Source organism: Chionomys nivalis, chromosome 3, assembly GCF_950005125.1.
Source record: "Chionomys nivalis chromosome 3, mChiNiv1.1, whole genome shotgun sequence".
NCBI classification, from domain to species: domain Eukaryota; kingdom Metazoa; phylum Chordata; class Mammalia; order Rodentia; family Cricetidae; genus Chionomys; species Chionomys nivalis.
Window position 1 is genome coordinate 82,272,287 of NC_080088.1, and position 13,464 is coordinate 82,285,750.

General features: G+C 41.0%; 1 protein-coding gene across 1 annotated transcript in view; it reads right to left on the reverse strand.

Annotated features, from left to right (window-relative positions):
• The window catches only part of Brca2 (BRCA2 DNA repair associated), a 44,968-nt gene that overhangs the window by 20,941 nt on the left and 10,563 nt on the right, over window positions 1-13,464 (reverse strand). Inside the window, exons 8-12 of the mRNA XM_057765702.1 lie at window positions 12,542-12,591; window positions 11,511-11,622; window positions 9,716-11,047; window positions 3,536-8,398; window positions 1,516-1,611 (exon numbers count right to left, since the gene is read on the reverse strand). Of these exons, the coding sequence (XP_057621685.1) occupies window positions 1,516-1,611; window positions 3,536-8,398; window positions 9,716-11,047; window positions 11,511-11,622; window positions 12,542-12,591 (6,453 nt within the window). The remainder of the gene's footprint in view (window positions 1-1,515; window positions 1,612-3,535; window positions 8,399-9,715; window positions 11,048-11,510; window positions 11,623-12,541; window positions 12,592-13,464) is intronic.

Genomic DNA, 13,464 nt, shown 5'->3' on the forward strand with positions numbered 1-13,464 from the left:
AAGAAGGGAGGGAGAGAGAGAGAGATTGAGAGAGAGAGAGGAGGGAGGGAAGAAGGAAGAAAAAAAACCCCAGAAAATCCTAAAGCTGGAAACAAATGAACTTAACCTAAATATCAATTCTGCACATGTAGAATTATCCTGACATCTGAACACAGCCCAATGGTGATTCATCTTTAAGGATTTAGAATATAACAACAAAATCTGCAAAGAATTCTTAGGTTTCCATATATGCCTTGTGAATGTGACAATATTACGTACGTCTATACTGTGGGAAGGCGGGTATCAAGGGTCGTCTACGGAACCATGGAGTACCCACAATGCTCTTAAAAGGACCTGCTATCATCAGCACCGCTGCTTATGCCTGTTCACTGACCAAGAGAACCTGTACTGCCTGTACCCCTTCCTACAGATGCCACGTTTATCTCAAGACAGTTTATTTTCACAGTTGGGCTAAGACTCAGTAGCTACTTTTTTTGGCCAGAGGATTACCATGGGTACCTAGTTACTCAGATTTGGGGATTCAGCAGACTTCAGTCCTTTTAGAAGAACTGATTTTCCTTAGCATTATTAATGTGTGTGTGAGTGTATGATGGTGTGCAGGTGAAGACGACAGGACAACTTGGGAAGCCAGTTCTGTCCTTCTGAAATGTAAATCACGGGGACTGAACTCAGGCCACCAGGCTTGGTGGTGGTAAGTGCTTTTACCAGCTGAACCGCTTCACCAGCCCGAGGTTTTTCCTAAATAAATGAAATAGGTAGGACTACAAGGAGGATAGTAGTGATATGTTTACCTGGGGTAAAATTTAGCTTTCCAACAACATGTAGAATTTAGAGAAGTCTGTATCTGGTTCTGTACGCTTGCTCATAAGTAAGACTTTGTCACTGACAAAGGTGGATAGTGCTGGGTAATAAAATTTGTCAACTTGGAGGTGGGGAGAGGACCCACGGGTGCTGACTGCCCTTGTATAGGACCTTGAGTTCAGTTCCTAGCACACAACTAAAGGCAACTCCACCTCTGGGAAACCTGACGGACTTGGCCTTCTGGGGCACTGCAGGCACATGCACAGACTCCTGCACAAACACACACACCACTACACAAATATTTTTGTTGGGAAAAAAGAAAAAAAAAAGAGGAAAGTCAGAAGACTGTAGGGGATGAAGAGGAAAGGAATCAACTATATGTTGTGAGTTGAAAGATGGAGTCAATTCAGAACTAAAAAATGCCCATCTCATTTGGTAGCTGAGATCACATGACTCAAAAAAGACCAACTTTTGGTGAGATGCTGTAAGTCACCAGTTTCATTAAGTTTACAGTCACTATCTCATAAGCATCCTACCCTTTGCAACTAGAGCTTTCTCAGTACCCTACTAGGCGTCACGGATGAAACATCCACGTAACAAATAAGGCAAATGTGTAATATTAAACCACTCTGTAGACACAAGAACTGAGAGAGGAGTTTAAGAACATCAGGCAGAGTACTTGATGAGGAAAGAAATGAATAAAAACAAATTTACCATCTGGAGCACTTTTTAAAGGCTTTAAGGATTTTCCTTTATTTTCTATTATCCTGTCAAATTCATTTAATAAGCTTCTTTTGATTGGCGGTTGTCCTAGAAAGAAAATTCCATACATGTTTGTATCTTTCAAAAGCTTAGATTTCACTTTTAAAACTAAAACATGTTAACCAACAAAACAAAACACCACTGTTTAAGTATTATAAAGGACATTTGTAGAATGCTTGGTGAAGTAAGCCTATTTCTGGCAGGGTGGCTTGTCATGAACTGACTTCCAGGCCTCCCTCTGTAATATGACAGGGCTCGATCAGAAGATATATGGTAACTCTGACACTCTGAGTTCACAAGCTTGTTTAAATTACCCACTTAAGCGATGGAATGTTAGTTTTGACATCTATCATGAATGTAGTGTCAGCTGATTCAATACTTGAAAGATTCTTTCTAGCCTGAGACATTTCGAATTAACCTAATAGGTTCATTAAGACATTAAATATACACTTAAAAGAGAAATTAGAATATTGTCTAATGGCATTAAGAGTAGGACACAGGGCCAGAGAAGGCTCAGGAATTAAGAGCATTGGCTGCTCTCCCAGAGGAACCAGGTTCAGTTCCCAGCATCCACATGGCATTGGTACTTTTTGTAACACCAGTTCTAGGGGATCCAATGCACTCTTTTGGTGGGCACCAGGCATGTACATAGTGCAGATATACTTGCAAGAAAAACACCCATATAGCCGGGCGGTGGTGGCGCACGCCTTTAATCCCAGCACTTGGGAGGCAGAGGCAGGCGGATCTCTGTGAGTTCGAGACCAGCCTGGTCTACAAGAGCTAGTTCCAGGACAGGCTCCAAAAACTACAGAGAAACCCTGTCTCGAAAAACCAAAAAAAAAAAAAAAAAAAGAAAAACACCCATATACATAAAGAATTCTGAAAAAGAATATGGTATTATTTATTAATACCACTGCATTTAAAATATTTGTGAGGGAAGCAAGCAAACACTAAGTTCTCTGCATAGATAAGTAATGTGTCAAGGTCAATTTAATAACTTATTTTAAATTTTGTGATTTAAAAAATTTAATCAATTAATTGGTGGATGTTTGGGCTGGAGAGATGGCTCAGTGGTTAAGAGCAATGCCTGCTCTTCCAAAGTTCCTGAGTTCAATTCCCGGCAACCACATGGTAGCTCACAACCATCTGTAATGAGGTCTGGTGCCCTCTTCTGGCCTGTAGACATACACACAAACAGAATATTGTATAATAAATAAATATAAAAAAAAATTGATGGAGCCGGGCGGTGGTGGCGCACGCCTTTAATCCCAGCACTTGGGAGGCAGAGGCAGGAGGATCTTTGTGAGTTCGAGACCAGCCTGGTCTACAAGAGCTAGTTCCAGGACAGGCTCCAAAACCACAGAGAAACCCTGTCTCGAAAAACCAAAAAAAAAAAAAAAAAAAAAAAAAAAGATGGATGTTTTTGAGGTAGAGTTATCCTATTTAACCCAGGCTGACCTTGAACTTAAGGCAATCCTCCTGCTTAGGTTCCTAAATGTTAGGATTACAGCTATCAAATATTAAGCCTGGCAGCAGTAAGCACGGTTTTATCTTTACAGTTCTTGTGAGAGGTAGTAACTACATTTTATGGATATGGAAACAGGCTCAGAGAAATGAGGTAACATGAAGAGTGCTGTACCTAAGTAGTCCACGAACTCCTTCGATAAGTCACAGGGCTATTCTAGAAGCCAGTTTCTAATGGCGAGAACTGGATCTCTGCACACACATGGGAAATGTTAACAGTACACCTAGCATAATTTCTCAACTGCAACTATTAGCAACCTCTAAAAATACACTAAAAGAGCCTTAAAATATGACCTATTGGTAGACTTATAGATATCAAGGGCAAAATCACTGTCCTCCAAACTCTACAGTAAATAAACAGTCTTTAACCCTCTAACCTAAGAGACTACTGAATGTGGAACTCTTTTGAGACAGAGGCCAGTAAATCACAGTAAAAGTAAATCCTTACCAATTGCATCAACAGCCACTCTTCTTTTCCTAGTTTTCGAATTGAACAAAGCCTCGTTTTGGGGGTGGGTAGACAGTGAGTGTTTGACATGACTTGGTTCAGAATCCGTCAGCTCATCATCTTCCATAAAAGCTTTGGCAATCTCCACTGCTTCTGTTTCAAAATAGTTCTCCGGCTCTTTAGCAGAAGCACAACCGCCTCCTCCATTTGTTCTCACAGGAACATCAAAAGCCCCCATTTTACCAGTTCCTGCTTCTGTGGTTTGAGGTAAGGTTTGTTCCTTTTCCAGAAGATAAGCCTTCTTAAGGGACACTTTGGTTCCTAATACCAACTGTGTGTCTTCCGTAAGCGGAGGGAGCTGGGGAAAAACTTCAATAGCATGAGTGTTGCCCAAAGAACCACTTTCTCTATAGTTATTTGGTAAACTGAATTTACCATCACAGGTTTTCTGCAGTTTCGAGTTTACAGGATATTCTGGGCTTCTCTTTTCAACAAAAGACTGAGGAGGTATTTTTGATACATCTTCAGATGTAGGTGGATGTTGGAGAGTATGTTCAGTTCTGATCAAATCAAATTCCTCTAGCATTCCTTTAACCTTGTGTAAGGCGCTTTCTGAGACTGTGACCCGTTTTCCACCTGCTGTACTAAATCCAGAGAATACCGATGAACTGACATTGCTCGTGAAGGTTTTGGGGAGTGACGACACACCCTCGGGATTCTGCACCACAGAGTTCTTGCTTCTCACAGGGTGGTCAGACTGTTCATTACTTTCCGGAGGCACCGTGGAAGGTTTAGCACCACCATCCATCTCAGAAAACACTCGCTTTGCCTTTTCTAATGAAGCGTCCGATACCTGCACAGCTTTCCCACTTGCTGTGCTAAAAATGCCGTAAGTGCGTGAAGGACAGGCTGCCTGGGAAAGTTCCCTTACAGATTTACATGTGTCCCAAGTTCTCAAATTAACAAGTTGCATTTGAGCTTTCTCTAGTCCAGACATACTTTGGTTATTATGCTGTAAAATTTGTTCTTTCTGGGTATAAACAAAAGTCTTATGTGAGTTTATATAGTTGTCATCTAAAGAGCTAGGGCGTATAAAATCCTGTGAATTATCCAATACTTTATGACAGCTTGTGTGGCAAGTATCTGGTTTACTCTGTGTGTTTTGTTTAATTGTCTTATTGTTGTCTGTGAAAATCTCTTTCACTGTTTTTACAGTTTCTTGTGAATAAGATGTCATGACCATAGGTGAGCTTACCTTAAAATTTCTTGAATCTCCTGTAGCCATCTCAATGGCTACGCTTCTTTTTGCACAGGGTGAAGAGTTAGTCTCAAGTTTCTGAACACAAGTATTTTCCTTTGCAGTTTGTGGGTATGTACTTACTTCTTCTGTAGCAGACACATTGGGGAAAAGGGCACTGTCTTCAGCATTCTTCATGTCTGGCTGAGTATCAGAATCAATTTTATTTTTTGAGAAATACCCTGAATCATTATGCATGTTATCAGAGTGACAAAAACTAGACTGGGGTGGACAGCTGCGAGACATGCCAGGGTCACTAAAGAGGGCGGAAGCTTGATTTTCAGACGCACAGTTTGTACCAACTTCGTTTCTAATGCTGTCTGAACTATGCTCATCTGAGGCATTTCCAGCACAGCCTTCAGTGTGTTCCTTTACACAGTCAATTTCGGCAGCATTTTTTCTTTCAGATTTATGCCCCAGTCCTTCTCTAAGCTGTTTTCTGCCTTTGGGTAGAGAAAACTCAGTGACACAAGTTTTCCTGCCGTGTCCTGTGTCACATGCCAAAGCACAATCTTCAGTGACTGAGGAAGACAACTGCCTCATGCAGGAGGTTGTAGGACTTTTTTCTATTTCATTAGAAGAGGTACTATTTGATGTTCTGAGATTTTCAGTCTGCCTATACAAATGATCAGTTTGCTTGGGTGGCACTCCAGTCTCCTTAGAGCCAAAGCTGTTCTGCAGTTCTTCACTCTTTGAGGCAGGGATTTCAACAACTGTTTCACATGCTAATGTAAGCCCTTCTTTGAAGTTCTCTCTGTCCTTCAAGGGTTTTGACCCTTGATGACTAAAACTGGGGGTTTTCCTAACATATTGTGTCTCATCAAAAAGGTTCTTTACTTTGTCCAAAGAGTCCTGTGTAATTTTGACTTTTTTCCCGCTAGCTGTATGAAAACTTAACAGAGAAGGTTCTTTGGTACTTTCTATTTCACATTCATGATGCTGCTGAAGAGTTGGTAACTGACCGACAGTCCCAAGTGGGAAACGCTCGTTGAATACCTTTTTAATACTGGTAGTTTCCTTGTGACATGAAATGTCCATTTTGTTCTTATTTATGCCACAATGAAATTTAGAACTCAAAGGATCTGAAAAGATGATCAATTCATCTGTCTCTTGATTTAAAATATTTGCACTTTTACTTAATGACTCCTCAGAGACTCTGATATTTTTCCCACTTGCAGTCTGAAAGGATATATTAAAATCTTTTATATTTTGCTCCATCTTACCAGAAGGTAATTGTTCTTTATCTGAAGATTGAATACAGCATGTTTCCTCAGCTTTCATGACTTCCAAACATGTTAAATCTGATATACACTCTTTAATTTGTGTGTTTTCCTCCCTCACATACTGGGTACATGACTCAGGATACTTACTGCTTTCATCAGTTGGTAAATCACATGGTAAATCACCGCCATCCTTCTGAATATCAACTGTGACCTCTGTACTTGGTTTACTACTCTCAGAGTTTTCTAACTTATAAGTACTTCTTTGAGAACCAGTATAATTATCTTCATATTTTGTATTTCTTGTACAATTTTCAGGATTTTTGCCAACAAAACCACCAGTAGTCATTTCAGCATTATTTTGCAATGTTACTTGGCACTTACTAGTTTTCTCACCAAAACTTTTATCACTGTTTTGTCTCTTTATCTTAAACACCGAAGCAACAGAATCATGATCAGCACTTGAAGAGAAAGCTCTTGGGTCTATTTTTGCAGAAGTTTCCTCACTAATATTTTCGATGTCACTGAACAGTTTCAGAGCTTTTTGTAGAGCCTCATTGGACACACTAAGCTTTGTGCCAAGAGCTGAACGAAATCCTTCAAACTCCATTTCATTTACATTTGTTAAAAAACAAGATGTACTTTCGTTACAATTGTCTTTCAACAGGCAAGAAGAGTTTTGTTTAACACCAACAGAACCTTCAAATTTCTTGCTGTGATCCGTGTGACCAACAGAGGAGGAATCCATTGTGAGATGAGGATCAACATCTTTCCGCTCCTCAGAAGTGGTACCTATGGCAACCATCAGGTTTCCAGGCACATCAGGGACATTATTCTGTGCTACACGGCTTGGCTTTCTGAACTGTGTGAATTCAAACTGACTTCCTGATTCTTCCAAGATAGTAGAAAGTTCTGTAATTTCTGCCTTTTGGCTGGGTGTTAAACTGTGGTTCGAATGAAAATCTTGCTTTGAAGATAACACCTGAGGTGATGTGTGAGTATCTTCACAAGAAGCAGACGCCCGACTCTGAGAAGGAGCAGACACGGTAGTAACTGACTGCAAATCAAATGTATAAGGTTCACTTAGTCTCTTCTGGTTTGCTAATGGTAAGGCATTAACAATGTCGATACAAGCTAAACTAGTAGGATACTGCTCTTCAATATCTTTGAAGAATATCTTGCTTTTCTTGACATTATGTTCTGAAAGTTTTATTTCTTTATTGGAAGCTGTTCTGAAGCTACCTCCAAAATTATGGCTAAAGACTGGATCTAAAAACCATGAACATTTGTCTGTATAGTCATTGTTCCCATCTGACCTCACATCCAGGGAGGAGTTCAATTTTAAATCTTTGTCTGCAGTTCCTTTCAGATGCTGCTCTATGGCACTTCTACTCTTCTTTGTACACGCTGAGGAATCTGAGTTTTTTGTTATCAACGCACGGGCTGCTTGCTCATCACCTATGTCTTCATCTACTGCTGTTGCTGTATGAGAGGTCTGGAGATCAGGCCCTTTTGCATGGCTGAGGTCTTCTTCCTGCAGTTCCACAGTACTGCCTAAAACAATCTTATTACTTTCATGAGTTACTTGAAAGGCAATATTATTCTCATTTTCTGGGAAAAGTTCTTCAGAACTCATATTAACTGATATTTCTGAGATAAAAGCGTTTTTTTCTTGGTCCTTTTTTATGACCGCTAGGTTTGTGTTCTTACTGAACCAAGACTTCCCTGCGGGGGACGCTTTGGTCACATATTTGCCAGGTAGCAGAAACTCAGAGGTTTTAGAACTTTCACTTAGGACGCATGTTTTATTTTTCTCCAAGGGAATGTTTTTGCTTAATTCAGTATTATCTTTACAACACTCACACTGCAGTTTCTCTGGCATTTTACACACTTTTCCTCTGGAAACCACAACTGGCTTTGACAGAGGCATCTTCGAGCTGGGAGTTACTTTAAGAATACTGGTGCTCTTATGGCCACCGATAGGGTCTTCCTGTAATTCAAAGCTAGTGCTGCCAGGCTGCATTGCTGCCGCTTGCTGTCCTGCAGGACGACAGACTGAGACTAAGACTCTTTCTTTTCCATTTGAAATTTTGGGGCTCTTCTGATCTTCATTTTCACATTGTTTTTCGGGCAAGCACGACAGACAATCAGTTTCTAGTGCTGTATGTGGCCCTGGTTTTTCTTCACTGACTATTGCTTCTTTGTCATTGAGATCTTGAGATATCGATGCATTAGTGTGACTACTTTCTTTATTGGAAGCAGTCCCAAAAGAGTTGGCCAAGGACAAAGATGGCTCTTCAGGATCATTCTGTAAGGAGCTTCTTATGACAGAAGAATCTGATAAACCTAAACATAAGGATACAGATTGACAGAATAGGTTAAATAAATTACTACTAATTGCATCCACTCAATGCTTTTATCACATTAACAAGAAGAGCAAGAGCCATTAACAGATTCGAAACAGAACCTGATGTAGTCACAACTTTGAAGTTACTAAAGTCTAGATGAAGGAGCCGAGAGAATAGCTCAGTTAGTAAAGTGCAGACCTGAGCTGAAATTCCCGGTACCCAAAAGTGCCCACATAAAAAACAGGGTGTGGCAGTGTGTATCTATCAACTCCAGTACTGTAAGGTTGGGAACAGAGCCTGGTGGTGGTGGCACACATCTCTGATCCTAGCAGTCAGGAGGCAGAGGCAGGCAGATTTCCATAAATTTGAGGCCAGCCTGGTCTACAAAGAGACAGCCAGGATTATTACACATAGAAACCTTGTCTGGAAAAAATCAACAAAGAAAAGGAAAAGGGCACAGAGGTAGGTAGATCGATCCCTGGAGTGCAAACAACACTCCAATATTCTAGGACCACCAATCCATTCACCAAGCCATTTACATTTTCTCCTAGGGAGCTAACACTGACTTTGGGTTGTGGGGGTGAGAGGTGGAGTGGAAGCAACAGAGGTCTCCCTTATGTTCCCCAGGCTGGCCTTGAATTTGTAGGCTCAAATGATCCTCCTGCTTCAGCTTCCCAAGTAAAGAACAATTTTAGTTTTCCAATTTCACACAATAAACACTTCTAAGCAGGATTAAGTGGGCAGGTTCCTAATGTATATGGATAGAAAGCTGTCTCAGGAGCCATGAAGCAGGAACTGGCAGTGCATGTCTGTGGTCCTAACTACTTGGGAGTCTAAGGTAGGAGATAAGCCAAGTTCAAAGCCAGCATAGAGCATAAAAGGGGGACAAATGGCATGATGGCTCAGTGGGTAGGCATTTGTCATGAAACCTGAGGACCCGAAGATCTGCATGGTAGGTCAGGCACAACTCAGATAAGTTGTCCACTGACCTCCACACATATACACAATAAGTAAATACTAAAAAAAAGTCAATGGTGTGTGTATATGTGTATATATGTATATGTATTTGGTGCAAAATGATCCAACAGATTTGAAAGACGCACTTCTAAACCCTGAATCCAAAGTCTTAACACTAATGTATATAAACACTCTCTGTGACTAATAGGAGGCCCAAAAGACTACAGAAAGAAAGCAAGTGTTGCTTTTCAAAAAATTTTAAAAATCGCATATTCAAATTAGAGAACTTAACCGCATCCATAAAACTATATATACCCTAGACCAAAAAAAAAAAAAAAAAAAAAAAACCCATGAATACCTGAATTCTCATATGTAAATATGAATGGCGCGTCAAAAGCACTTGCTACAAACTGCGCTGAAGGGTTAGTGAGCTCTGATGTTCTGACTGCCAGTATTTCTGTTCTTTGATAAGATGCATCATCACTTACGGAGTAAATAAACTTTTTTCTTTTGTTTTTTAGAGTGGATATTAAACCTGCAGTTTTCCCAGTTGCAGAAGTGTGAGTGAGAGTTGTTGGCCAGGTTCCAGAGTCAGCTGAACCGGGACACAATGAATTCTCTGTCTGGGAGCACACAGCACAGGTTTCCAACACACTGGTAGAAGCGCCAGGTTCTTCTGTCTGTGAGCACACAGCACAGGTTCCCAATACACTGGCAGAGGCGCCAGGTTCTTCTGTCTGTGAGCACACAGCATAGGTTCCCAACACACTGGCAGAGGTGACAGGTTCTGTCTGTGAGCACACAGCACAGGTTCCCAATACACTGGCAGAGGCGCCAGGTTCTGTCTGTGAGCACACAGCACACGTTCCCAACACACTGGCAGAGGCGCCAGGTTCTTCTGTGGTGGCTAGGCTGGTCTCACTCTCTGAGAAAACAGTGCCCAGACACTCCTCAAGTGGCTCTCTCATTCTGAACACAGACTTGCCGACACTCTGAAACAGGCAGGCTGCTTGACAAGTTCCAGACACTGCTTGCTCCCCTGCAATGGAGACCTCGTGCGAGTCAAGATGCTGTCCTTCGTGTGCCCTATCTCCCAGAGTTTTCTCACTGATCACCTTTTCTGGTACTGGAAGAACAGAAATATGAGGTAAAGAGTTTTCTGAAGCAATAGAGTCAATACCTTCTTTCTTCGTATCTATGAAGTCTTTTTCTGAATTATTCTGGTTATTAGAAGAAATACACAGGAGAGGTGTTTTTCCCATCTGGGTTCCAGTCAGACCAGAGAGGGTTAGCTGAGACCACCCACTGCTGGAAGACTGTACAGCTTCCTTGCAGATTTCCTCATTTCCACTGCTACAGGGCTTCTGGTTTGTCACATCTGGATCTAAGGGATCACTGTGGCTTGGTTTAATATCCAGTTCAGATGAATGTTTCTCACCAGCCCATCTACTAGCTTCTTCATTTAACTCATCAGTTATGACGTCACTGAAAATTTTCTTCCTGCTCTTGCCCATTCTCATTTTTTGTAGATTTCTGCTTCTATGCTTAGGAAAACAAAACGAGAAACTATCTTCTTCAGAAGTTTCTGCAGTTGTCTCCCAATCTTCTACAACACTTGGCATTGACTTTTGAAGGCAATCTTTGAAGCTGTTTGTTTTGCCAGATGAATCCCCTAACATTTTCTCCAATCCTGTTATAATTCAAAACAAAAGCACATTATAACATTTACAATACAACTCACAATTCTTCTCCAGACACGATTCATATTAAATAATACACAAATATGCAACAAGGGGTTATTCTGAATGCCAGTTCTTTTTCTGGCAAGTCGCTCATCTAAAAGCCAGTGCCAATGTGCTGAAAGTCTCTACTCAGATGCCAATCTCTAATACATCTTTTATCAGGTCTACACAGTTAAGGGGCACCTTTCAAAGTGCTATCTTCCCAACTTAGTATTCTAAGACCTGTCAACTCAGACATAGCCAACCAAGCCTGTATTACTACGAGGAAGCAGGAAGCAAATCTATCAAGTTAGCTTCTATCTTTTGTATCCTGATGTCAAAGGTCTAGAAAGGAAAGCATTGGCTTTCTCCTGAAGAAAAGGACAATTACATCAATTAAGATCAGTGGCCCAACTAAATAGAAGTACTTACCGTGACTAAAAGCTTGCCTCTGGCTTTTGTTTTCACTGTCAGCCACAGAGGGAAGAGATCTATCATTCTTTTTCAGACTTTCGTTGTGGTTGGAAAAATAGCTTCTCAAAATCTGCTGAAATTATTTTCAAAATCATTAACTAGTATAACCCTTTTGTTGCACATATATATTCATGTTACCAAACAGAAAGACAGAAAACTTTTTAGGAAGAAATTACATATGGGATCAGGTTTAGAAACATTCCCGAAGGTTAGGAAAATTATAAATTGTAGTTTTAAAGAATGCAGGACAGCCAGGCATAGTGACACACACATATAATCTTAGCATGTGGGAAGCAAAGGCAGGAAGATTACAAATTTGAGGCCAGAATGATTTTCAAACAGTTTAGGGCTAGCTGCATAGAAAAACCCTTCTCAAAAAAGCCAAAAACAAAAAATAAATCAAACCCAAACCAAAACAACAACAAAAACGAGCTGAGGAGCTTTGGTAGCTGATGGCTACTGGGGAAAGAGAATCATTTGGGCAGAGCAAATGGCAAGTGGTAGGCTGCTCACCTCCAGTGTGTGTCCCCACAGTCATTTGCATCTAGGGGGCATTGGTTGGATTCAGGGGATTTTTTTTTTTTTTTTCGGTGGTTTTTCGAGACAGGGTTTCTCTGTAGCTACGGAGTCTGTCCTGGAACTAGCTCTGTAGACCAGGCTGGCCCCGAACTCACAAAGATCCGCCTGTCTCTGCCTCCCGAGTGCTGGGATTAAAGGCGTGCGCCACCACCGCCCGGCCTCGGGATCATTTTAAAACTAAAGAAAAAGATATAAAGCTGAGAGTGGGTTATGTTAGGGAAGGTCATGGGGGAATTGGAGGAGGAAAAGAGGGTGAATATGATCAAAATATATACATGTAAAATCTGAGAATTAATTTTTTTTGTCTGAGACAGGGTTTCTCTGTGTAGCCTGTGTACACACACACACATAAAGTAAAGATATTCTCAATGAGGAATGTCATGAGTATCACCATCCCGACACTGACTTACAGCAGGAGAGTCTTCAGGATACACAATTCCTCGTGCTTCCTCATCTCGGGCTATAAAAGAAATTAAATTTCACTGTATTGTATTATTATTATTATTATTTTTGAGATAGGGTTTCTCTGTAGCTTCGGAGCTGTCCTAGAACTAGTTCTTGTAGACCAGGCTGGCCTCAAACTCACAGAGATCTGCCTACCTCTGCCTCCTGAGTGCTGGGATTAAAGGCGTGCACCACCATTGCTGGCTCTGTATAACATATTGTACACCAAAATTAATAGACAAACTCACTTCTTTTTGGAAACAACCCCACCCACACACATTATTTGATAAGAGGCACATCTGAAACAAAATTAAGTGACCAAAGTCAGCAATGAGGAAGACTGACCTGGACTGACTTGTCACACTGTTTCTTAATGCCACTTGCATGGTGGTTAGAAATGGTGGTTTGGCCGGGCGGTGGTGGCGCACGCCTTTAATCCCAGCCCTCTGGAGGCAGAGGCAGGTGAATCTCTGTGAGTTCAAGGCCAGCCTGGTCTATAAGGGCCAGTTCCAGGACAGGGACCAAAGTTACAGAGAAACCCTGCCTCGAAAAACCAAAAAAAAAAAAAAAAAAAAAAAAAAAAAAGAAATGGTGGTTTGGTGACATGAGCTTTGTGCTTTGTGGTAATATTCTCTACAATGGCTAATGAGAGACATGTAATGAAAGGCTGTGACTTCAAAGCTTCCCTGGGAAACTTTATGCTCTGTTTAGACAATGATTCATTGTAAAGACATAATTAATGCTAATTACTTCTTAGCTTTCAGCCTTTTTACTTTATTATTTCACATAAGCAATAAAATAAAGTCCAATCACTTCTGGCTAAACGGGCCAAAATGAAATGCTATTTGGCTAGAATCATCCAAGCCCTAGCTGAGGGCTGGCAAGATGA